This window comes from Dicentrarchus labrax, unplaced genomic scaffold, assembly GCF_905237075.1.
Source record: "Dicentrarchus labrax unplaced genomic scaffold, dlabrax2021, whole genome shotgun sequence".
Lineage (NCBI taxonomy): Eukaryota > Metazoa > Chordata > Actinopteri > Moronidae > Dicentrarchus > Dicentrarchus labrax.
The window spans coordinates 24,300,777-24,327,871 of NW_026136707.1; the positions used below are offsets into that span (position 1 = coordinate 24,300,777).

The window sequence follows — 27,095 nt, forward strand, 5'->3', positions numbered from 1 at the left end:
CTCTGTTTCTTCAACCTGAGCTGTATTCTCTTCTGCCCCCCCACCCTGCCACTCTGGCAGATGGCTGTATGCTACTTTCTTTCTTTATATTTTTATTTTCTTCTTTCTTTACCCCCTTGTTCTGTTCAGTCAGAACTCAGCATGATTCTGCCTTTTTCTGCCTTCAGCAGCCGACAGCCTGTGATGTTGACCTGTGTAGCAACGAACACTGCAGAATCATTTTCATAACCCCCCTGCTAAGTTGACAAAGATCTATGTGTCTGGATGGCTGGTTGAGTTTGTCTTTGGCGGATAGGAGTCAGCAGGGTGAGAAGGCTTGTGCGCGCATGTGCTTACGTGTGCATGTGCACTTTCCATCTATATTGGCTTTTTTATTGTGTCTTGGGTTTTGGTTTCTATCTATTCAGTAAGTTCTTCTTCAGTAGTTTCCTAAAACTGCCGGGCAGCAGTAGGTTTTTCTTTAGGTATTTTCAATGGCGGATTAAAACACACTTGGTGCTCATGTGAGTATTTACGACAGGACAGTGTATGTGGGGTTGAAACTTCTGTGTGTGTGTGTGTGTGTGTGTGTGTGTGTGTGTGTGTGTGTGTGTGTGTGTGTGTGTGTGTGTGTGTGTGTGTGTGTGTGTGTGTGTGTGTTCATGGTAGTAAAGGAACATGTCACTCAGTGCAACAGTGTGGCTCACTGATGTGTTTGTAATAGATTTTGGACAACAATGGAGCTCTATGGAACAGAGGAAAAAGATATATCAGCCTTTGATACACACACAGACCAATACGTTGTCGGTTTTAGTCTTTTCATAGTATGTTGACAAAAAGAAGAATATGGAATAATGCCCAACTTATTCTTTGAGACTGTTTAGCCCATTATTGATTTGCGAATGTGATCTATACATGAGTAGAACATAATATCAATATCAGCTATTCATCCGGTCTTTGTTTGCCACTTTGGCCTTGAGTTGTATTTGTGCATGCTTGCGTCCTATTGGCTAATATCCTCCCCCTAATGCTGTCACAACAGCCCGCTACTGGATGTCTGTCTCCTCTGACTGTTGTTGAAGAGGATGATGACGATGATTATGCGTATGTTAGTGATGAGGCTAACGAAGCCCGTCGTTGCCAGTCACTGTCAAAGCTCCGCTTCCAGGTTAAAGCACATCACTGCACACCCCTCGTACCCTCCTAATGTGCTCCAGGTTATTACGGTCTGTCGGACAACACTGTCTGGTGGCCCCTCCACCCTGCACTCTCCTTCCCTCCAGTACCCTTCACTGTCATCACAGTGTTTCTATCATTTATTGCCTTGCTCCTTTTGCTTGTTAAGCTACTTGTTAGGCTTTGAAACCAGGCTACTGTTGTATGTTCAGACCGATCGCCTTCACTTTCTGTCTTTCAGTAATTTGCCGCCAGCATGCTTAGAAATAGTTAAACAGAGTGCCCAGTGTCCTTTGGAATAATGGTTGTAATTATCATCATCATCAAGCAACTAGACAAGCCTAAAGTTGCTCTCAAGTGGACCGGTACTACTCCTTTTTTTCTCTTCAGATACTTCTAGAATTAGTGATAAAGGATCCGATTTCCCTTAAGTAGAAATATCCACACAGACATACAGGCATTTCTGCTCTAACCCTGTTAAAGCTTTGAGCAACATGCTACAGCAGAAGCTCTAATCATACAAAATGTACCTCAAACCCCCCCTCCCTCATACACACACTGACCCTGGCTGACCCCGGTCACATGCACACACACTCACACACACACACTCACTTTAACCCTGACATCAGTCTGACCCTCCAGTCTGGTTCAATCACTCAAAGAGAGTGTAGTCAGTGCTTTATGGCAGGGGGGTCGAGGGGTGTGTCTAGACGCTATCCTGTCTGTCTGGCTCTGATAATGTACACACACCTGAGAGACTGCAGGTCAGCTCTGACTGCAGTGGTGTGTGTGAAGTGACATGCTGAGCCAGCCGTGCGTCTGCCATCTCACCAACTAGATGAATACTTTAACACTGCTCCCCTTTCTGCTTTACTGCTGTTCATGAATATTACAGCATTGGAATATTGATAATATTAGACTATATTGTAATATTCATGATATGTTATCACACAGCCCTGCGTTTATCCGTATCTGTGTTCATGTTATATTCATGCAGATGGAGATGATATGGCTACATTAGTCCTTTTTAAGAGCCAAAGTGGGGATTTATTGCCGGCTCAGCATCGGGTCTCATGGTTATGGCCTACCTCAGCAATAATCAAACTTAGTCCACGTTGAGAGAAAATGAGGAGAAAAAGTTTAGCAGTGACACAAATGCAAGTTGAGTCAGAGTAAGGGTGTGAAATGCATGTGATAGACGCAATGAGATAATGAAACTAGTCTGAAAAAATAAAGTGTGTCAGCAACAAGTGTGACTATCACCTAACTTACGTTGTGTCTTACATTCTAGTCACAGAGCTAAACAACCCTCTCTTCAACAAAAGCTGAACATTACAACATTATTGAAGGCAGGACTGTTGCATTATACTGCATTCATTTGGTGTACCAAGGTGGTGGCCAAAAGTGACATAGCTCCTTGTTCATTTATAAATAAAAATTGAAGTAACTGACAGATATAGTTATTATACCGTTCTATGTATACCGTCTTATGGTATACGGCCTCTGCAAGTACTCGACCTTCTGGATTTTTGATAAAACGCCGGGAATTTATTATTCAGAAAAACAGATACTTAGATCTGTGCCTTGGATGTGATGATAGTAAATGAGTGGAACAATCTGCGGCTACACTATAACCATAGACCACTAAGTGTTCCGCTTCACCTAGTATCAGCATTTTGGTATGAAGATGATTTCTCCATTACCAGAGGTGTATAGTAACAAAGTAGATGTACTTCTTTACACTACTTAAGTCGTTTTTTTGAAGATCTGTACTTTACTTGAGGTTTTTTTTAATCAAGACTTTTACTTTTACTCTACTACATTTAAAAGTAAAAAATATATACTTTTACTCTGTTTCTTTGACGTTTGCCACCTTGTTACTCGTTACAAATTAAAATAGAAAGATAATTAATCATCAAAGGATTATCTGGAATGGGCGTGTCCGAGAGGACGAGAAGAACAACGTACGGTACTCTCGCGAAGATTAGGTAAGGGTGGGATGCGCGGGGCAGCGGAGATCAACATGGCTACCTCCACAGTTAACGTTGATGAGGAAGACATGGAAGACGTTACCACACTGACCGCATCTCCTTCGGTGGAAGACGACAGTCACCTGTCGTGGTCATACCTGGCAACAATGTTTGGCTACCTTGGGATGGGGGAAAATCCTAAAACATACAGAATGAAGTGCTTCTTGTGCCTACCACAGTGCCACGAGATAAAGGCGTTTAAGAACTCTCCATCCAACCTTAAGAAACACAAGGGGAGAACCATTTTTGGTTGTTTTGCTTCTTTTTATGCATACTATAAAAATACTTTGTACTTTACTTGTACTTGTACTTTAGATACTTGAGTATATTTTTTCACAAGATACTTTTGATATTTAAGTACATTTAATGTGAGCTACTTTAAGACTTTTACTCAAGTGATTTTCTTATGGGTGACTTTAACTTTTACCAAAGTCATTTTCAGTTATGGTATTTGTACTTTTACTTAGTTATTCTTTTCAAGTACTTTATACACCTCTGTCCATTACGCACTTTGTAGTGCAGTGAATTTGAGATACGACTGGTTTTGTAAAGGTTGTAGAATGACGCAGCTAAAAGCATAATAATACAGTTTTTACAGACCGACTTCCTGGTTCAACTTTGACGTACTGTATATTCTGTAGATGTGCACACAGTTTTCCTGTGCACTGAAGGATTATTAGCAAAATTGGCTGAGCTCACTTTCTGTTTTACCTGCAAATAAAGTAGTTTAGATAACCTAGCTAAACCAGTAGATAGTACTTGTGCTTTATGCAATATCTGACTTTGTTTTGATAATGTCACCATGACAGAGCTCAATTACTTTGGCAAGTACAGTAATAGAAATGTTCACCAAAACTGTTAGAAATAGGACCCAAGTTGTAATAAACCATAATGATCCTTAAAGCTTGTCTGCGTGTCCTGATGGCAGTTTTGCTGCTTGTTTTTCAAATGCCGAAAATTTAAATGATGTGTGCATGTAAGCATGGCAGAATGTTTCCTGCCCCAATGCACAAGTTAGAAATAGTCATCTTGTATGAGTCCTGCTTTTTTAATCCCATTGAGTCTCTGTGGTGAAGCATAGGCAGCCTGTCTGATTCCTCTGTGCTGTGTGAGCCAGAGAAGAAGGGATAGATAGATGGAAAGAGGAGGGAGAGTGGACAAAAGAGACAGAGCTGTAATTGTTTGTTCTCTTGTTACCCTGAGTCCCCATAGCATGTCTGGCACCTTTCTCTCTCTGTCTTGCTTTCTGTCTGTGTCAGTGTGTCTCTCTCTCTCTCTCTCTCTCTCTCTCTCTCTCTCTCTCTCTCTCTCTCTCTCTCTCTCTCTCCATCTCTGACACACTCATTACATCCTCCTCTTTCCACCTTTATCAGTCTCTTCCTCTTTTTTTCTGTCTTCTTCTCTGTCCCTCTGCCTCACCGTCTCCATCTCCTTCCTGACCCCCGAGATACCTGTCTGATGCTCTTAGTATCCCACACACACACACACACACACACACACACACACACACACACACGCACGCACAAACAGGCCCCCTCTCCTCAGGGTTAAGCAGCACTAAACTAGTTCATTTATTTCCATGGAGAGACTGACTGACTGTAGTAGAGGAGGGGAGGCTGTAACTAGGCTGATATCTACTACATGCTGTGTCACACACACACACACACACACACACTGTGGTTGAGAGAGACTGTTGCTGCCAGGCTGATACCAGCCGTCTAGACGTTACAGTGCACGTCTCCCAAGGGAGGTAGAGGGGTGTGTGAGCCTCTGTGCGTGTGTGTGCACCTCATTTTCTTTCTCCCTCCATCTCCCCTAACTCTTTCTGCCTCTTCATTACTGAACTCTCTCCTTCCCTCTAACTGTGCCAGTCTTTTTTTACGTGTGTGTGTGTGTGTGTGTGTGTGTGTGCGCGTGTTTTTGTGTTTTTTTTTGTGGGGGGGGGGGGGGGTTGGGGGGGGGGGGTTCCTTCCCTTTCCTCCTTGTCTCCTATCTCTCTCTGTGCCACTGTGTGTGTGTGTGTGTGTGTGTGTGTGTGTGTGTGTGTGTGTGTGTGTGTGTGTGTGTGTGTGTGTGTGTGTGCCAGCCAGGTCGCTGCCATGGCGCCCCAGCAGCTCCGGGCCTTGTTGATCACGGCACCGTGCCCAAGGGTTACCATAGCAACGGCAGTGGCAGCAGACAGGGCTGTGTGCGTCTGTGTGTGTCGAAGGAGGACTGTGTTGTGTGTGTGTGTGTGTGTGTGTGTGTGTGGGCCCAGTGTGGTGGGCAGCAGGCTGTGAACTCAGCAGGCCTCTAGCTGGGCTGGAGCTCTCTGGGCAGCAGGAGAAGGACGAGCAAGTAGGAGCGAAGAAAGCGTCCTTTATTTTGGTCTTTCTCTCTCTCTTTTTCCTTTTTATTATGATACAGGTTTATAGTTTATGGTATACATGGTGGACTAAGTTCATCCAGACACGTAAACCCACAGATTGAGTGCCTGGGATTTTTGGGAGCAGCCTAATTATACAGCGCTTGCAGCACTTCCTCTATCAGTCATGGAGGAAGTGCTGCTTTTCACAGTAAAGTGCAGTTTTGATTGCCAGGTGTGGCTGTGAGAATGGTCATTTTTTTCATGACTAAGCTGTAGCTCTGGAGTGTAGCAGGAAACAGGAAATGACTGCGGAGGAAATAAGCCAGCTGGATGGTTTGTTGAGCTTAGCTTGGCTAGGTAAAATAAAAATAAAAAACACCTCACTTGCTGCCCCCGTGTCTGCCAAGCTTTCAGTTTTTAGGGGAACATGCAAATCCCAGTATTTGTACTGTCATTTCCGTCTGTTTTCTGTTGTCCTGTCCTCTCTCCGAGCAGCGACTGGTGGTCAGGCTGCGTTTTTACTGACGGCTCGCCTGTTGCAGCAATTTCAGAAACTGCTGCTTTATCTCAGGGGCTATGTGCTGCTCGGCTGCAAGACAGGCTGAAGCTCTGTCTCTAGTCTGAGAGAAAAGGCATTTCCTTTGCTGGTGGGAGTAGCTCTCCTACTCTGAATTAGCAAGCAGCTAGCGAGCTGTTCCCTGCACGCTCAGCCTCTACTGTCATCATACATTCACTTTCAAACCTGGATCATGGAAATACGTTCTCCTGGTTTCGGACAAAAGACTGCTCCTTTGTCCAAACTAAACCAGCCAGGCCTGGTTTTCTCACGGAAGCGTCTAAGGTCATCTGAGCTCAAATGTTAAGTTTATTGAGCAATAACAATGTTAGAGGCCCCAGCTGAGTGTGTGCAGTCTCTATAGATAGCCATTAGCCTGATTTTCATTTCAAGGCCGAACAGGGTAAGCCTGTGCACCCTCATTAGTCACAGGAGTGAGTTTCCCCCAGCATTTACTGTTTCTTGTTGCCTGTAGGAATGAATTTGCAGTAGATGTACAGTGTGAGCTGGCCCAAGCCAAGTTATAGGGAACTGCACCGAAACAGGCCATTGCTAAGCTAGCAGGGAGCAGTAGACAGAGGCAGAAAGCCTTTTTGAAGTGAGGGTGCACTACATAGTTAACCTCCCACTCTCACAGATTCAAAAAATGCCTCAAACTTCATGCTGTAATATACCATAGATTGTGTAGTGTAATAGACTACATGCATTTAGGTCTTGGCCTTTAACCTATCTATTTCAAGCCAAACCAAAACAGCTCTTTTGGCTTCAGTTTGATGGTCATTAAAGGGTCAGGTTTACCCACATTTTTCTCTCTTTTCTGTAGTTGTATCTGTCCATGCAGATTGGGTTTTATTGGTCTAGGCTTGGAGATATCTGCCTTTTAGACTCCCGCCGCTGCCATGGTAATGGGGGTTCATTTGTAGTGCTTGCAGAATTGAAAAAAGACATTTAAAAATTCAACAATGGCATCTCTTTCCAGAGACTAGTTAGTGTGGATAATTCACTGCCACCAGTTTTCAGAGGGACTATTTCTCTGCAAGAAAGGGATTCCAATGAAAAACGTCTCCAGCGAAATACCGGAGATAAGTATCTCAAATCCTGGACAAATGAAACCAACACTACCTGAATGACTAGATACCAACAGGTGTAAGAGATGAGGTGAACTGACCCTTTAAGATTTGTGTAATTAATGATCCATCATAGAATGATAAAATCTGATGTATTTCTGGTGTCTGAATGTGTCTTCAGACTGAGTTGTGCTCTGATAGCGGCTGCTTTTGTCTGTCTGTCTGTTTGTTTGCTTCTTTTCACTGGCAGGTCAGCTGAACTGTCTGACCTCCCATCGGCCTCTCTCACTCACTCCCACACACACAGATACAAAGGTCAAAGGGCCGTCATTGGGTCACTGTGTGTGTGTGTGCACTCTCTCCATGCTGTTTACGCTCTCTTTTAGTGTTTGGCTTTTTGAATGGACATTGGGACAAGCTACCGCTGCTGCTGCTGCTGCTGCTGCTGCTGCTGCTGCTGCTGCTGCTGCTGCGACTATTGTTTGTGTCTGATAGGACTGGGCATTAAACCGCAGTGTTTTTTAGTACTGACCAAAATCTGTCTGAAGAACAGAGTATCCAAACTGTCAAGTAGTGGAGGCCAGTATTCTAGGGTGCAGTCATGTCTCTATAATGAACTATCAAAATAATGGCAATAATGCTAACACTTTAGAAAATGTTAAAAGGGGGGATTGCTCAAAAGTAAGGTATCAAAAAATGTATGTTTTTGTACTGGTCCCTAAATTAAGGTACTGGTTCAGTTACATGTGCAGTAAAAGAATGCATAACACTGCTTTAACCTAATTTGTGCACATGCATATATTTGATCCATGTTCAGGTCTTTTTTGTCTAATGAACTACTTTCAGTAAATAGCAGGGTTGCACAATTATGATCAATAATATATGATAAAAATCACAACATGACCAAGTGCAATATCCATATTGGTTAAATGTGTGAAACAATAGCATTATAATGAAGTACTGTGCCGCTGCAGAGATTCCCTCGCCTACAAATCTTGTGAAAACGTTTGTTTGGTACAGACCCCAACAAATGTCATAGTGAAAACGAAAATCGTGGTGCAGAAATAATGATTTCTACCAATCGTGAATCATATTGCAATAACTGTCAAAAAAAATTGCAAAAAAGAATATTAAAATAATACAATAATTTCAATATGATTTTTTTTACCACATTGTGCAGCCATAGTAAATAGGCAGTAACCAATACAGATGTTTGAACGCTGTAGTGCAATGGTCTTCTTTGAACAGTCACTTTCACTTGATTTAAATAAACTCGATGGCCTCTTTCCTCACCACAGCAGAAAAAAAGCGACGGGACGGCTGGCTTGCAATGCAAATTATTCAGCCTGCTGAAGGAATAAGGGTGCTGCAGACGCCGGGCTGATATTGTTTTGACAAGTGGATTACTATTGTAATAACATCAGACTGGTGCTGGTAATGCAGACTGCCAGCACACACTGATCTCTGGCCTGTGTGAGAGTCAGTGCTGTACACTGTGTTCTGGAGCCTCTGAACTGGGTGGATACTGTGGTGCAGGCAGGATGGGCCTCCCCTCTTCCCTGCCTCTTTTCTCTCTTATTTAATCTCTCCTCCTCCCCTACACTTCCTTCCTCCCTTCTCAACTCCTCCTCTGGCTTCCTTCCTCCCCGACGTTCAGATGAGAGGCCATTAACTGCAGCCGTTTTGCTTTTATTTAGCTTGAACTGTAAAAACATCCCCGCCTGTACTTCAGAAGACAGCTTTGAGTCAGGGCGTCTGGTTTGTGTGGCTTTTACAACAGCAGAAGGCAGAGAATGTGATATTTATCCGGCGGGCTTACAGAAGGGCCTGGTTGACTTGGTTTCCCAGAAGGCTGTTCTCTGAATGAAACCCTCCCTCAGTCCCCTCCCTGTGGCTGCTGTGGTGAGCACACAGGCCCGGGCTGGTAGTGGCTCAAGCTCCCAAATGAGACAGTCGGCCTAGCAACATCTTTCCAATGCATTTTCCCTTTTCAGAGAAGGGCAGTGGCCCCAAAGGGTTGCAAAACAAATCTCTGGTCCCATTATGAAAATTGTGTTTTGGGTTTTTTGGACTATTCTCAAATTATTGCTTTTTAGCCATACTAGAAGCATGTCTGTTTGGATGACGGTCAGGTTCTGCATGGTCTTGATAAAGTCTGAAATATAAGCCTTAATGTACCTAACGTGTTTTTAGCAGGTCTTAATGGATTTGATCAATTACATTTACATTATTTGCATTTACAACTTCCAATACAGATTTGTCTTCATATCCTGTGCACTTTCTGCTAGTATGGCCTTGACATATAATTACTGGGCAATGTCAGTCTGCCAGTCTACCTTTGGTTCGTACTGAAATGCTAACACACTAAACTAAGATGTAAACATGCTAAACATCAGCATGGTATTGCCATTACTGTGTGCATGTGAGAGTGCTGATGTTAGCATTCAGCTAAAAGCACCTCTGTCCGCAAGTACAGCTTCACAGAGCTGCAAACATGGCTGTAGACTTTAAGTACCTCGTCAGGAATCTTAAAATGAAGCAGTCTGATGTGCGAACTTCCCTTTTTGGTTGAACTGCTCACAGCTCATGCACTTTTGTAACATCTAACAAGAGGTCAGGAGTAGGCTTTGCCTTGGCTTTAAAGGTTCATAAGCCAAAAAGATTGGTGACCAGTGATATAGGACAGTAGTCCCTAACCTTCTTGGTGTCAAGGACCCCCCGATTGATACACATCAGGCCGATAAAAAGTCTACACTGTAGATTGGCAGATTAACAGTGAAGAGTGTGAAACCTATGAACAGAATAATCATTTGTAGACATTATCTCATTGGGCTAACTTCTAGTCAGTGAAATAATAGTGAAATTAAAATATGCCCCATTTTTCTGTGGACCTGCTCAAGGACCCCAGATTGAGAACCACTGATATAGGGGTTCACCAGACCTGAAGGCACCAGGTGTAAGGGGTTGCGTTGCTTTTCAGAACACTGGTTCCTTGAATGTAACATTACCTCAGCCCCTCTCCCTCATGGCTTGTTAGGTGAATTTGGCTCTACAACCTCTGAGTTTTCCCCCCCCCCACAACACTCCACTTCTTCCCTCTTGTGTGTGTTTGATGACGTTACCAGAGGGTCACTCAGTGCAGTTTGGGTTCTTCATCTTCACTCTCAGCACTTTGTTCCCTCAGCCCTTCCTCTTCCACATTAGGTGACTCATATTGTGACGAATAGCTTCGAAAAAAGTTTTCACATTTTTCAAATGTCTGGTGCGAGAAATGTGTTTGGTTAGGCCAACATTTCCACCAAGATTGTAAATGTTGAACTGAATGTGTCAGTGAAATTGTAGTAATAGTTTAGTGCAGTATTTTTGTTCTTTTTGCTTCATTATACTAATACATTCATTAATGAGGCGTTTAACTCTTCGCCACCTCTCTCGTAGCCTTTCATCTTGCAAAAGAAAAGTTGTCGAGCTCGTCCGTCGTTGTTGTTTTGCACTAAGCACCTCATACCTCCGCTCTTTGGTGGTTAATGTCGGTTGGTTTTACTGGCTTAGGTTTCCTTCTTCGCAGCGTTTTTTTTCCCTCCCCCCTTCCATGTGGTTTGTGCTAGTTGGCCTTCTTCCTGTCAGACTTACCCCACCCGTCCCCTGTGGCTGCTGTGGTGGGGCAGAGGCAGGTTTGGGTGGGTTTACATTTCAGCTCGGACTCGACACTAACCTACCGTAATGCAGACAAATAAGCCGGGGAGGATTACTGAGGCTGGGAAGACTGGGATAGGTTGGGTTTTACTGGGCTGGTCCCTGCTTCAAGCTTTTGTGTCTTTCTTGCAAGTTTTCACATTTATGATAAGAATACAGAATTGTTTTTGTATTTTGTCCAGTGGCAATTGAAGCTCTTGTTTTGGGATTTTCGCATACTGTTTTCTTGTCTTCACCTGATCCCACCCCTGTTGTGTCAAAAACCACCCAGGTGGATTGTGGGTAAACCACTCCAAAAATTGTACAGAGCTTTGTGGAGAAAGTGTCCGCCAGAATTGAGGCATTGTAGCTCAAATAGCTGAGTGTACATTGTGTCATTGTTCCTACAGAGCTGCACGTACACACAAGGACACAAACTGTATTAACACTCACACAGACACAACCACACACACGCATATAAAGTGAGTGAGTGTCCAGCAGTGAGTTAGAGCATGAGTCAGAGGTCAGACTGTGTGCCAAGACCAGACAAGGTCAAGACTTCTGCTTCAGTACAAACCGACAACACACAACAAAAGACTCTCAGACTGCACAGAGGGACTGGAGAGGAAGGAGGGAATGACAGAGGAAGAGAGACACTGAAAGTGGGAGACAATGAAGGATAAGAAACGCAGAGAAAGAATGATGGCGGGTTAGAGAGGAATGCTCGAAGAGGGACTGATAAAGACCCGAAGAGGTGGGAGAATACAAGCAGTGACTTGTGGGAGAAAAAGAGGAGAATGGAGTAAAGATGGATAAAGAGATGGTGGGGGGAGTAAAGTGGAGATAGAGGAAGGGTTCAAAAAGCTGCAGAGTGGGAGGAGAAGAAAAAAAAGGATGAAACCATGAAACAATGAACAAGAGACGAGAGGCAGACGTGACTGTGAGGCAGCGATCATTGTGTCTCCCACTGGTGCCCTGATCTAGGAGGTCATCCCAGATCAGCTCTGATGCCTGTGTGTGTGTGTGTGTGTGTGTGTGTGTGTGTGTGACTGTGTGTGTGTGTGTGTGTGTGTGTGTGTGTGTGTGACTGTGTGTGTGTGTGTGACTGTGTGTGTGTGTGACTGTGTGTGACTATTTGTTGAGGACAGAAACACCGCAGTTATTCAGCATCTCCACAAAGAAACCACTGTACGCTGGGACAGACACCACAGTCTCGACACTCATCTTTTCTGTGATTTGAAGCTTTTCTCTGTCCAATCCTCGGACACACACTCACACATATAAACCATACATACAGTACAGGATACTCACTATGTGACAGACTGACTTGCTGTTTGACCTGTGCTGCCCCCTGCTGGTTAACATGAGTTACAACAGCCAGTCAGAACAGCACTCAATCAGGGGATCTGTGGCTCCTTAAGAAGGCTGGCAGTTAAATCCCTTAAAACACAGTTTCAGTTCAGAAAGCAATCTCACCAAAAGGTCCATTCAGTAGCTGTTCTGGAGCTTTTGATCATATCACAGGATCTTCCTCAGACTTGTGGATTTTTTTTTTAGATGCAAGCCATTTGTAGATGTCGGTTTCTTGTTATCAGGCTTTCTATACTGCATATACACACTCATTACACTTTGACAAAATAAGATACATTGGATTTACTACAAGGTCTTAAAAAGTCTAAAATCCGGATTTTATTGATCAGGCTGTAACAACTACAACCCCACATAGGACCAATACTGATTTCCCTTGGTTAAAATAGGTCTTATTGCATTCCTAATAGTCTTAAACAGTCTTAAATTTTACCTGTTGAAACCTGCAGAAATACAACCCCAACAATCTAAATCAATCATTTTTCTTGCCATCATTATACATAGTCAAATTTTATACTACACATCTAGCCTCAGATTAGGCTTTCTGAAATTGTGTAGATGTAGGTTATAAATGAATGTTGTAATGTTGTTTAAAATGTACAGTTTTGTCATTGTAATGATTGTAAGTTATTTTGCCCGTATATCTCTTGTAAATGTCTGACGCTAATCCCCCTCTCTCCCCTTTCTGTGTTTTTTGCAGCTGAACTGGAGTTTGTTCAGATCGTCATCATCATCGTGGTGATGACAGTGATGGTGGTGGTGATCATCTGCCTGCTCAACCACTACAAGCTCTCCACCTGGTCCTTCATAACAAGGCAGAGCCAGGCCCGCAGACACGACCATGCCCTGCAGCAGGTCCGTAACTGTGTGTGTGTGTGTGTGTGTGTGTGTGTGTGTGTGTGTGTGTGTGTGTGTGTGTGAGACAGAAAGATACAGTTTGTGTTGCGTTGTGTTTAGTCGCTCTGGCAGTGCTGTTTCTCAGCGACCATGCCAATAACATTTTGATCTAAACTGACAGCGAGTGAAAAACTGCATGTCTGCCTGTTCATCTGTTCTCACTGAATGTCCCCACGTACTCATTGTGACAGTACATTTCTTTATTTCTGAAGCAGGACAAACATAGCTTACCAGTTTGTTCCCAGTAAAGCTGCGCAGAGCTAAATGAATCCTTTTATCCCAGTCGGAGTCTCTGTCCCAGTTTCACTGAGGTAACAGCTTTACTCCAGTCTGTTAGGTGAACTTGCCGAATCGGTTTCTTCAGAGCCAGACTCTTTCAGGCCTTGATGTTTAATTCACTACAGCGCCGTCTAGACAGCAGCAGCTCTGCCCCCATACTGACATGTCGACACTCTGGGACAAACACACACACACACACATACATACAAACGTGCACATATGCACATTGCAAGATTGCACCCGCTGACATAGGATCATGTACAGAATGTGATCCATGATGCAAAATTATTGCACTGATATATTCAGCTTCTAGACCAGCATCTGCAAAACAGATAAAAGCTTTTGTTTGCTTGGCTGTCATATTACAGATTATTTAAATTCAGCTAATAACCTCTCATCTCATCTTTTTCATCTCTCCTCTCACCCTCTGCCCTGTACTGTCCAATCAAAACAAACATTACGCAGAGAGAAGCAGACACATAGTAGGAAAAAAATACCATAAATGCAACATCAGAAAGCAACAAGCCGGCAAAGCCCTGTAGCAGATAAAGTGCAATTTGAAAGAATAGCCAATGGCCTCTGCACCTAACAGACACATAAACAACCAGGATTTATGCATGTTTGTCCTCCTTTTCATGTTTTCCTTTTTTCAGTAAATATTGTTGACTGTGCCATCTTAGAAAAGATCCTCAAGTCAAATGTAGACGAAGTCGTGTTTCTTTGTTGTAGCTTTTATCCTGCCTATTTTTTAAGACGGGAGCCGTCTGCCTTTTGTTGTCCTCGCTCCCAAACAGGGCAGGATTTTGGGTTTGAAGCCATCAGGCGTTCCTCAGCACAGTTGTTTCATCTTTTGTGTCCTCATTAAGTTGTTACTTTTTGTCCCCCCCCCCCATTCATCCTTTTTTGTTCAGGAAGAAAGTTTGTATCGTCAGCTTAATGGTCTCACATCAAAAACCATCCCAGACATAACAAACAACAAAGCAGTAATGATTACTGATTTCTGAAGCTTTATCAGCAGCAGTGAATCTAACGTGAATTTAACACATTGTCAAATACAAGTTAAATGTTCAAATAGATGAACTGATCACTTTGTCGGCATTAGAAAGTAAAGCTGCAGTATCTTATCATATTTGTTAGTAACATGAATATGTGAAAATCTCCCTGAAGCTCAAACATAAACTTGCTTTCAACCCCTCAGACAGGTGTATAACAGTCTTCAAACCAGCTGGGATCTTTTCACATCTTAGCCTTATTCTCTCTTCTTGTTGTTCTGTCTGTCTCTGCGTGTAGGATGGGTGTCTGTGGCCTTCAGACAGCGGCTCTCGACAAGGTGCCTCGGAGGTAAGACCACCACCACGCCGACCCATGTTAAACCCACAGCCAAGCCTCGCTCACTGTGAAGAGGCAGAGCGAGCGGGCCTATGGCTACGCTTGATATTTACAACCATGATGACTCTGAGGACCCTGAACCTGAACTTTAGATATTTACAACACCATGACAGCTGCATGTACAGTATGAAAAGAGTTCCCACCAAACTGTCTTCTACTCCATTGCAAGTCTGAATACGTGTTTTCAGGTGTTGGGTAGGGCTTCTTGAATGCCCACAAGTCTGAGATTATTGCACCTGTTTTCTGTATCTTCGCGGAGGTCAATGACATCAGCCTCAGTAGCTAAGCTAAGCTAGCCTCCATCTTCTTGTTGGCGTCCTTTAGCCACTCCACGCTAGAGATGGCGAGATTAATCAATTTGCATTGGTGCACTGGCATAAGAGTGATCATACTGTTTAAAAAAAGCATGGAACTGATACAATTTGGGATGAAATCAAGATGCATTGTTTCGAAACATTTTTGCATTGGATTTATAATTATTAGTAGATGCCCTGGGCCTTTCATCTAGAAATGTGATCAATAAGTTTATATTTAGATTGATACTTTCTCTCTAAACTGTAAAACCATCAGTACCATCTATCTTTAATATATCGGATTGTTGGCGATGCATCAAGATGCATATCGCTACACTCCACCCTTTCCTCAACTTCAGACATCTGTGAAATCAGCGAAGACAACTTTAATTCAACCGAAGCAGTAGTTGGGTCATCTATCAGCAGACATGTTCTGCAACTTTGCAAAAAATTTTGCATATATCTTGAGCAACATGTGGTAACTCTGTTTCCCCTGGTCGGTTGCTTTCGCCATCTTGATGTGATATTTCTAGCTGTATGTAACATTTTCAGTATTCATAAATCATTGTCAAATAATTGTTTAACTTTGGAATAATTACCATAAACAAATGGTAGTATGGACAAAACCTTTGGTAGTTTCTGTTTTATGCTAATGGTGTTGTTGGCATGAGTCACATTACTTATAGTCCCCGATGTTACCATTACCTCGTGGATTTCTTCCATGTGCGTCTGTTCTCTCACCTCTGTGTCTTCATTTAGAGTGAAAGTGGAACTTCCTCTTCCTGTTTTGTGGCATAAACAAACTTGGTGCCATAAAGCAATCCGGCAGATTCCTATGGCCTTGTTATTGTGTGGTTAAAAATAAATCATATACAGTATGTGTAAATGTCTTTATAGATATTAACTCGCTACAGAATACAGACAAAGTATAGGCTGTAAAGATGGCATCTAAAATGAATTAAACTGAGAGAAAGTAGACCTGAGCCCACTCATTGATCTCTTCTGTCTAGTTACAAAAGAAATTTCTCTTCTCAGCTCTTCTTTGTTTCTTAGTGGGCTTTTTTTCCAGGTACTTGCCCTTGTATAATTCTTCTGTGGTTACAGGAATACTGGTACGGCACAAAGATCCTGACATTTGCATTTTGGCTTCTTGTAAATATTTGATCATTCAGGAATTGAAGCTTGTAAGTCGCGCCGGGTACTGCTGGCACTATACTCCAAACAAAATCTAATTTGGCATGTTCTCAAAGACTACAGAATACAGAACCGCAAACAAATGCCAGTATACTCACTGTGACTGGTGATCTGTTTGCTTAATGGTGTCCGTGCCAGATGGAGGAGCTTACGAGTGGTGGTGGGAGGAGGCGCACTGGGAAAACTAGAAACACGGAGTTCAAAGAACACTCCAAAAACACAACCAATCACATGGTAATACCGATAACTTGCAGACAATAGCATTTCGAGACTGTGTGAGAAGTTTAGTTGGCCAGTTTGTTCGCACTTTGGCAGTCAAAGCCAAATGTGACACTTGTGTAGGCAAACGGGGCAAGTTTGCACCAAAACAAACACCAAATTTGCTTTCATTTGGAGTACCCTGCCAGCTAAAAGCCATATGCGTAAACAAAACTGAAGAAGAAGAAGAGTGGGAAAGAGACATAAAGGGCGGATAGAGAGAGAAAAGAAGTAGAAGGCAGGTGGATGGAGTCAGGAAAGAAGAGGTGCAGGAGGATGAAGGGAGGTAAAAACAGTGTCAACGTTAAAGCACCCAGAGAGACCTAGAAAAAAGGAAAAGGCCACGGAGAGACAAACACAGAGGGAGACGCAGCCAATGAGTGTGGGTGGCTGATAGATGCAGGGAAGGGGGCTGTGTGTGTGTGTGTGTGTGTGTGTGTGTGTGTGTGTGTGTGTGTGTGTGTGTGTGTGTGTGTGTGTGTGTGTGTGTGTGTGTGTGTGTGTGTGTGTGTGTGTGTGTGTGTGTGTGTGTGTGTGTGTGTGTGTGTGTGTGTGTGTGTGTGTGTGTGTGGCAGGGGGGTGGATGGTTTTTGGTGCGTCATTAATCAGCAACACCTCCCCTGACACTGTCTAGACAGCCGTCTGAGAGCTGCCCTGCTCTGCTGCGCTCTGCTCCCTCTATCAGCTATACACCTTTCTCTCCCCCTCCCTCCGTCCGTCTGTCTATCTGTCTGGCTCTATACTTTTTCCTTTTTTTCTGTCTCTTCTGTTTCTTTCTGTCTTTATCATTCTAGCTCTCCTTTCCTCTCTTTATCTCCATGGCTCTTTCTTCATCTCTCCTTTCTCTCTTTCTCTCTCCTTATCTCAGTAGCCTTTCTTTTTAATCCTTTCCGTTCCACTCTTTCTCTCTCTGTCTCTCCATTTCAATTGCCCTGATCCTCTATCCCCACAGGTTTTTTTTTTTCCTCCAGCCTGTTGTTCTCTCCATCCAGGCTGCCTTGTCAGTGGGGGTTGACTATTAGAGCCACAGTCACTAATTGAAATGGGTTCCCTCTGATAATGACTCACCACAGTAGAAATGCGTTGAATTGGACAGAAATGTGAGAAATGAAAAAATGGATCATGCAGTCACAGTCTGAAGAGCTAATTGAGGTGAAGATCTCTGACAAAAGCTGGAGGATGAAGCAATGTGTTGGATGTTGTAGAAGGCACTGTGTATCTTTTCTCCACTTTACTGTAATTAACTTTACTTAACTGTAATGTCGCTAATAACCAATTGGTGACACATTCATCATTCACTGGAAAGTGTTTATACTGAATTCAGTTATACTTGCAGAGAAATGTATTTTCTGAGCAGTTAACAGGAACTTAGATCTCGTATACTCAGCACACTCTACTGCAATAAATGTCATAATGGCTGATTTTGAGATATTGTTTAATTAGTTCTCAACCTGGGGGTCAAACCCATGGATGTATTGAGAGACTTGAGATGCCGTGTTCTAAGATGGTGCCTCATACATCCCGGTGATAGTTTCTTATTGGCCACATATCCTGAACTTATGTGCGCTAAAAAATGCCTGGCCACCCATTTAATTATCAAATGCTGTCAAATTTAACACATTAATTTAGATGAATTAAAAAAAATAATGTGTTAAAAAACATGAACACATATAATCTCCTATGGCCTCATTTTAGACTAAATGATGACTTAAGTTCAATGAAAGAAAGTATTTGGAAAAATGTCAAAAACAATTAATTGATTTTTAATGCCACTGTAAGATATTTCTATTCAGTGTGTTACTTATGTGCCACAATAATGTAATGTTTTCATACAGCTCTGTATTTTTTTATTGGATGTAATGTCTCAAGTTAGGATAATAGGAAGAGTAAGTGAAAAGTATATGTGACCAGCAGTTCCGTTTGTGGCCACAACGCCAAAATGACCTCACAGCCCATCTGTGTTCCTGGGGGCTTGGGTGGGACACCCTGGGGACTGGAGGCACAAGTTAATTTTGAGGGGCCATGATTAATAAGAGTTTAAGCCAGATGAATAATATTGTTGGGCTACCATACACCACGGATGGTCTGTCACTGCTGTCGTCTTGATATGAATTCAAAATGTAAAAGCAAATAGCTATTAAAACAAATTTAAATAGATGAAACACATAACACAGTTAACTGCATTGAACATCAGTTGTTTTGTATGTATACATTTGCCATATTGTGGCATAGAGGAATATTAATACTGTGATATTGATTTTAACCCTATTGCCTGTTGCTGCTAGTAAGCTGTCATGTGTCACATGTCACTGTACTGACATTTTTCATTTATTCTCCTCCTCTTCTGTCCCTCTTTCCCTCCTCCTTTCTTCTTTCTTTGTGGCTCCTTGTATTCCCCCACCTTCTCTCTTACTTCTCGCAGGTATTATACGCTCCCCAGGCCAGGGATCGCTTCACCGCTCCCTCCTTCATGCAGCGTGACCGCTTCAGCCGCTTCCAGCCCACCTACCCCTACCTGCAGCACCAGATCGACCTGCCGCCCACCATCTCGCTGTCGGACGGCGAGGAGCCCCCGCCGTACCAGGGGCCCTGCACCCTGCAGCTCCGTGACCCCGAGCAGCAGATGGAGCTCAACCGCGAGTCGGTGAGGGCGCCGCCCAACCGGACCATCTACGACAGTGACTTGATCGACATGGGAGGAGGCGGAAGCCTGGGAGGGGTCGGGGGAGGAGGGGGAGGAATTGGAGGAGGCGGTCCGAGGCCGCCCAGCAGTAACTCGGGCATCAGTGCGGCCAACTCCAGCAGCCACGGGCGCATGGAGGGCCCCCCGCCAGCGTACAGTGAGGTGATGGGTCACTACCCCGGCTCAGCGTTCTTTCTACACCAGCACAGCAATAACCAGAGGGTGGGGGGGCCGGGGAGCAGGACGATCCAGCAGCAGAGCCAATCAGAAAGCACAATAGTACCTGCCAAGGCCAAGGATGGCCAACCGGAGGACCTGGTGTGAAGAAAAGGGTAGGGGGGCAGGTGGGACCACCCAGCCCAGACTGAAAACTGTCTCTCCTCTTCACCCATTGATCACTTTTAAGCAGTGGTCTCTCTATCGCTATCTCTCTCTCTCTCTGTCTCTCTCATGTCCTCTCTCCACACTCCCATGCACAAATAAATATCAACCTTAGCTACAACAAAACAAGGAAAGAGAGGAACCAAGAGTTGATTTGATTTCACTTTCTTTCCGATGTTAGTAATTCAAACAGCTAGCACTGCTGGGGCGAGACGTATGCACTGCGTGGAGAGCTTTTTTTCCTCTACATGAGAAAGAAACATACTGCTAGCACAGATTGAAACGATTTGCTTCTTTTGTCCCATCGGGCGACGGCTCTGTCCCCGGGAACTGAGGATGATGGGTTTTTTTTTCTTTTTCCTTTTTTCGTTTCTTTTTCGGACCGGGATCTGTGCACAAAGCGAGAACTGAGAATCAAGGACTTACAGAGAACACAACAAAACAAGAGACTCACAAATCCAAAATCTTAGTGCCAAGGTTCACGAGGAAGCAAAGGGGGGAAAAAATGACTAACACATGACAAAACACAAAAAAGAAAAGTTATCTAAAAGTTGCACTATCTTTTTGTTGTAAAAGAGAAGAGGGAAATTGTGCTATGTGATGATAATGATGATGATGTGTTTGTTTTTCTTTTCTTTTTTTTTTTTTTTTGTCCTTTTCATGAATGGACTGACTGACTGAACTTTGGCTCCAAAGTTGTTTAAACAGTTGGGAGCAAAAAAAACAACAAGTATTATAAGCTTATGTCCTTCCTTTTTTGAAAATAGCAAGAAATACTCGTACCCAGCCTACAACATCTCTGTCTGCTTACACCACAGGCACTACGTGAGTCTTAGTAAGAGAATGACCTTGCTCACGTCTGTGTACACTTCAGCCTAGTGGGGAAGAGATCTGCCTCGCGAACAGCCGCTGGGTGGACCAAACGTTTCTTACTTTGACCATTTGTTACAACATTTGAAGATGGCGACCAGAGTCGTTGCTAAACTCTTAGAAAGATGAGAGCTGTTTGGCAAGATCCAACATGCTCCGTGCTAACAATTCTTGGAAATCTGGCCAGCTGGTTGGATATCAAGCCAACCAAGAATAACACAACTCCATAACAACAACAAAAACATATCTGCCAGTCCACCCAGCAGCCTGGTCGCAGCAACAGATTCTTCATTTTTCAACTCTGTCCCGACCTCTGAGCACCTGACACTTCCTCTTTCCTGTTTCCTGCATTCATACCCCTCCTCCGCCCCCTCTCCTCTCCTCTCACCGCTCATCTCGACATGCACAGTGCGTTCTGCCAACAGCCACACTGAACACGAACCCCGCCGCCATGACAACGAAAACACAAAACAAAAACAAAAAGAAGGCTCGGCTCTCCGTCTTCACATCTCTAAAGCCACAAAAAAAAAAAAAAAAGACGACACAAAGTGAAGATTCCTGTCTGCATCCGCCAGCACAGCGATCAGGTTTTAAACGAAAACTGTCTGTGGTCGAAGTCAAAGGGCTATGGGAGGGTCCTTTTTTGTAAAAGAAAACCTTTTTGAAAATCGAGCCTTTTTCTCTGCTCATCGTTGCCTTCTCCTCTGCTCTTGCGCTTTCTCTGTCTCTCTATCTTGTTTGCGTTCAACGCCAGTGCTGCCCCCCCGACCCCCCCACCCCCAAATCCCAGCTTTTTAACAGTGTCTCTGGTAAACACTGTTCATCATCCCTCCTTCCATCCATGTGCAGAAAAAACTGCGTTCAAATGATGCAGAGTCCGCCAAGCCCTTTAAAGTGGAGACTGGAGTGGAGCCCTTGTTTGGCAGTGTGCTAGTGCAGTCCTCTCCTCCCTGTGTATGTGTGTGAGTGTGTTAGTGTGTGTGAGAGAGAGAGAGAGAGAGAGAGAGTGTGTTTGTTGGCTAGACCTTTTAACAACACAGAAAAGCACTTAATGCTCCTTCAGGAGCATTGTGTATGTGCGTGCGTGTGTGTTTGTCTGTGTTTATCTGAGTGATTTATGAGCCGACTGCTTCGTCTGAGTTTATAGATTCAAGGACATATTACTTATTTGGCATTGCCCATATTAACACATCATTAATTAAGCTTTCATTAAAGGTAGTTCTGGTGGCGCAGGAGCGACCTCACTGTAAAAGCTCAAAGAGAGTGCACGCCACAGTCTACCACACAGGTTCCATTAATGCTGCACAAGGGAAACGCCACCTTTCTTGGTAATGGTGATACAGCAGAGCCACACACTGTGTCCCAGTTTCATTGCTGCAAAATACGAAAATAAATAGTGGATGGTGGTGAGACGACTCAAGGAAGATCTGAGGAAATAATACAGAAACTAAATCCTTGGGACACAATTTAGCTTTCTCTTTGAGGAGCCTCATGCTTGTGTTATTCTATATATATTTTCTGAGTACTGTCAGGACTTCCCTACCTTGTCACAATTATGCGTTTGTCCACTTACTTGTTTTTATAGGCTCAAATTGTCCTAATTGAGCTAAATTGCTGGACAACTGAGAAAACTCCACCTGCTGAGGAAGACTAGGTGGTGCTAGGTGGTGTAAAGCTCTGGAACATGGTAGTGAGTGGTCTTTAGTGAGAATCTACTGCTGCAGCCAGTGTATGGAGTCAAAATAAACTACAGTGTGTTCATGGTAATAAGTAAGAACATGTCACCCAGTGCAAGTGTGTTGCTTATTGACATACACACCCACAGTACAGTACATATTAGTAGCAACAGTTCATTGTAGGTTGGGGTCTTTTTGGGGGATTTTATGACAATAAAATATTGAGTATCGCCAGACTTCCCTTTAAATTGGCACTGGCACTAAAAGTCGCAGTTTTATTGGCATTTAGTGCACATTTTTTATTACTTCCCAGTACAAAACAGAAAAAGTGAGAAAGGAACATTGATTTCTTGTGTATTTATTGCAAACACAGTATGCTATGACAATAAGAAATCCGTTTATACTACTATATATATATATATATATACATATATGGAATTGTGACACAGGCACCTTTTTATGCTCTAATTAAATAATGTGGTTCACCATTTCTTAGGACTTAAGTCCTTCACACTTTGAAACAACCTGCTGGCACTAGTTGCAACCAGAGTGTGAGGTTTCCTAATGCAGCATTAATGAGTATTTGAAGGTATCGTGTAATGCTAATGCAGCAGAGAGGCCTTACGCTGAGCTGTATTCAAGTTGAACCATCAAACTGGGAACGTAGAATTGTTCCTGTAGGTAAGAATGGACTAAGTGGATCGTTCCCCACCTTGTGCACTTAGAGCTCATGAATGAGTTTACACCACTCAGATGTCACCATGGTGGAGAGAATAAAGGTTTCTGGTCAGTTTGAAAGAAAGCTTTCTGATTCCATCAGTGTGTCTGAATGAATGCATGTTTCTGGTGTCCATCTGGCTCTACAGTTGTGTGTGTTTGTGTGTGTGTGTGTGTGTGTGTGTGTGTTACTACATCGCTGCTGCTATTGCTGTTGCTGCTGCTACTGCTACTGCTACTATTGTTGCTACTGCTGCTTCTCATGCCCCCGCCCCTCCCTCTCCCCCAGTCCCCTGTCCTTCTGTCCATCCTGTCCCCCTCAACTCATGCAAAACTAGAAGGAGAGAAATTTGACCCTCTGCAGTCAAAAGCACAAGTATTGAGACAAAACGTGGTCTTGTTTCCCACAGGACCCACATTCAAACATGTTCATTTTGTTACACAGAAACCTGGGTTGAGTCAGTGGTGAGAGGATTGTCCTAACACTTCTGCCTTTGACTGTACGGACCTGCTTCAAACCCACGTTTCTTTCCTCTTTTTCTTCCTTCTTTCTGTTGTTTTCTCGCCTTGTTCTGTCTGCGCAGTCATAGCTTGTAAATTGAGGATATAAAGATGAATTTTATGTTTTCTACAAGGAGGTTTGCATGTTACTATTATGTGAGTAAATAAGGTGCCTAATGTTCATGTTTGAGCAGACCACACCTCAGTCAAACTGCTGCTTGGAATCCTCACAGGCGCTTTATCTCGGACTTGACCACCTGTCTGGCAGAATGGAGAGTATGTGAGAAAAGGTTAGCTATAGGTTTGCCAAAACATTTCTTTTTGTTACGTTGTGGGCTGATGATACAGTAGGTCTGGGTTTCTCATTCAGCTCTTGAGCTCCTGACTGAATCTGATCCTGCAGTGAAGTGGACAAGAACCACATTGAATTCAAGGTCTACATGAAACTATATGATTGGTTGACCACAGGGCCAAAAGTGTAGCAAAACACCGGCCGTCTCCCCAAACTGCAGCTCAACCTTGACTACTTATAGCTCAGAGTTCAGGTGTTTGCGTGGCATGCTTGCCAGCCTGCTCGCTTCCATTACGCCAGACAGGAGCGGCCACTCCTGCCGAGGCAACTGAAGCCATTTCAACCAGTAATTTGACCAGCGTGTGGAGCAGACATAGGAACCCACTTGCACTCAAAAAGCTCCCACCTTCGTTGTGCCTCACTTCCAACGGTGCTTTTTTCAGTAGTCTGTCTTTCTTTATGTTTGTTTGTAAGGTGCTGTATATAACTTGAATATATTATGCACATATCCTACCCAATGGGTAGAAACCACAAAAAAATGTTGTGAATAATGTAATATAATGTATAGACAATATAAGAATTTTAAGAAGGCAGCATCAAATTTGTAAATGCCTACAGTTAAAAACGTGCTTTGTCTTTTTTTTATGAGAAAACATGGTTTGAAAAGTATGCTTAGAATATGGTTGCAACACAAATACAAATTACTACTTATAATATTTTGCTATAAATAATAGTCTGTTATGATAAGGATGAGATAACCTCTGGATTAAGGAAGTTGTTGAGAAAGGATATTATTCACTTGTTTATTGGATCATCTAAAAACAAGCTTTCACAGTTCTTGCCATCATTTGGGTACCGGCTGGTGGTTTTTTGTTTTCACCACAATGGACTAACAAATGTACAGTTCTATCACACAGATCTTTTAAGAAAACGTAAATCGCACACATCAGTTGGTGTTTATGCCACGACTTCAGCCGAGCACCCCGGTTGAATCTCAACCCGCTTTGTAAATTGTCGAACAAAAAGCCGAAGCTGTCTATAGTTTGGGAGACGCGTCACATGACCACTGCACACGAGAGCCGTCAGCACTTCCGAATATGGGAGAATATGTGTCTGTACTCATAGATCTTAATATTTTAGTTCAGTTCCGCTGTAATTTTGTATATCTGCCAAAGCATAAATCTGTCGAGCACACTCAGCACTGCTATAGATGTGGCTGGATGTCAGGCTCTGGTTAAAGCATTTCAGCTCTGTTCCAGGAGGATCACGTTAATGTTGAACAGTGTGAAACATTAAAGGAAAAATTCCCTCTTTTGGTCAAGATTGGAAAGTTGCACCAGCGTGAAACAAGTGGGGGGAAAATGCCGTTAAAACTGTCATTTAACTTTTCTCTCTTTATTATTATAATTTTTTATTTTATTTTCTACATTACAATGTTATATGTGGCACAGTATATTGAAACAAAAGTCATGTTTAATCTGCAGTCATTTATTTACAGTATGTACTGAAAATAACTCCACTGTACAATAACCGCAGAGCATGTTCATTCTTATCTATAGACAATGTACATAGCAACGCGCCATTTTCTCTTCAAAGCACCAAATAAGTGGCAGTTGTGTAGTTTTAATTTGGAAAAGTCTCTATTGTAACTTTGGCTGGAGCGTCGCTCGGCTCTCCTTCTTCTTAATAGACCTTTTTTTCTGTTTCCTGCACTAGCTTGAAGAACTAACTTGGGCTCAGACTGATTTTTATTTTATTTCTGCCCCCGCAGCGCGCTCCCTCTTTCCACTTATCAGAAGTCTGTACTCAACTGCTGACAACAAGTAGCTGTTTTTATCGTTCCAGATTTTAATAATAATGATGATAATAATAACAATGATAACGTCTCAACAGTTTGGTATTCTCTCTGTCTTGACAGTTACCATAGGACTGCTTCCATCATGGGTTTTGTAACATCGGTTTGCTTTATTTACAAAATGAATCCTTCTCGTTCCCCCTCTCCCCCCTCTGTGCTGAAATCTAGATATATATATGACTGTGTTCAGTAACCATACAGTATATATATATCCAAACGCAGAGGTAAAATTGTTGTGTATTTTTGCCTCTTTTTATTTAAGCAATTGTGATGTAATAGGTTTTAGGCCTAAGGTCTGTTATTGCAATACTTTTACAGAAAAGAAGAAAAAAATCAAAAAATGTTGCTCTAAGTGCTGTTGTAGTCAAAGATTTTATGCTTGTACTTATGCTGTAGTCAAACTGCAGCGTAATGAATAAAACTTTAAAAGTGATTACTCTGGTGTTCTCCCTGTATGTTTATCCCTCAGTGTTCTATAGATAATGAGGTTGTGTAATGTGATTATTGGAGTCGGTGCCACTCTGCTCTTTATCTGTCCTCACTGATGAAGCTAAATAACATGAGCGGGATTTAAGGCAGATCAGCAGCTTCTCAGACTTGTTAGCCTCGTTTCTAGCCCGGTTGCTTGGTTTGCAGGTTGAGGCCTGACGTACCGACACGCAAAACACAGTCTGAGTGGGTTCATTGGATGTTATACTTTTAAGGTAAGGCAGTTCATTTATACAACACATTACAGTACAGGTAAACCCCATGTGCTTTCACAGTTGAGTCGCACTGTGTTAAGCACGTTGACTACATGTAGTGTAACAGCCAAGTAGTTCTTCATCAGTCAATGCATTTCCTATTTTATGGTCTAAAAACCACTCCACTTGGCTATGTTTAGGATATGACTTCTAGAAAAATGGTTACTTTTACTAATAAGTGCTGAGAACAAAGGAGAAATTGCCCCAGACCTTCAAGTATAAAATGTAATTCATCAACATTTAAGGTGTAAAGAAGAATATAATAAATAAAATAATGAATAGAAAAAACAACCCAAACCACGACCCTTAAGTTCACAACATCTACATATATTTACTGGGTGCACCTTTCAACACCACGGACGCCATGGACACAGCATTTTTATTGCTGGGTACTTTAACTAGGACTAAGTCTCCCGGAGCTCTTTCTGATGAAACCGGGAACATTTGGTAGTGAATGTTGGAAACTGGGACATTTCTAGTGTTTTACAGATATTTTTCAGGACTCAGGACACCCAGCTTGAAACCAGGACAATCCTGAACAAACCGGAACGTCTAGTCAGCGTATCCTTGCACCCAGTTTGTAACACAGGCCTTCTGTTAAAAAATAAGATAACCCCATCATCACAGCTTGGTTTGTCAGACTTGAAGAAACTCCACCACGGCTACTGGGGACGTTACACAACAATTTCTATATGGAGCTTTAATCAAACAAACATTGCTGTTTGAAGAGTTCAGTGGCTGCTGTGAAGGAAGAAACAAGTCCTGACTTTTATCTCAGCGGACCAGAGAAATGGGAACTCCTCTGCAGCTGCACTGTGCCACAGCCAACAGTGCTGGAGGAGCTGACCGCGGATAAAAAGATGGCTCTGCAA

General features: G+C 43.0%; 1 protein-coding gene across 6 annotated transcripts in view; it reads left to right on the forward strand.

The window, feature by feature from the left end:
* Positions 1-25,913, forward strand: part of LOC127366672 (low-density lipoprotein receptor class A domain-containing protein 4) — a 217,867-nt gene extending 191,954 nt beyond the window's left edge. For all 6 annotated transcript variants that reach the window (XM_051405832.1, XM_051405833.1, XM_051405834.1 and 3 more), the window contains 3 exons: positions 12,896-13,050; positions 14,662-14,712; positions 18,928-25,913. In XM_051405832.1, coding sequence (XP_051261792.1) covers positions 12,896-13,050; positions 14,662-14,712; positions 18,928-19,512 — 791 coding nt within the window. In that variant the 3' untranslated portion in view covers positions 19,513-25,913. The remainder of the gene's footprint in view (positions 1-12,895; positions 13,051-14,661; positions 14,713-18,927) is intronic.
* The last annotated feature ends 1,182 nt before the right edge of the window (positions 25,914-27,095 follow it).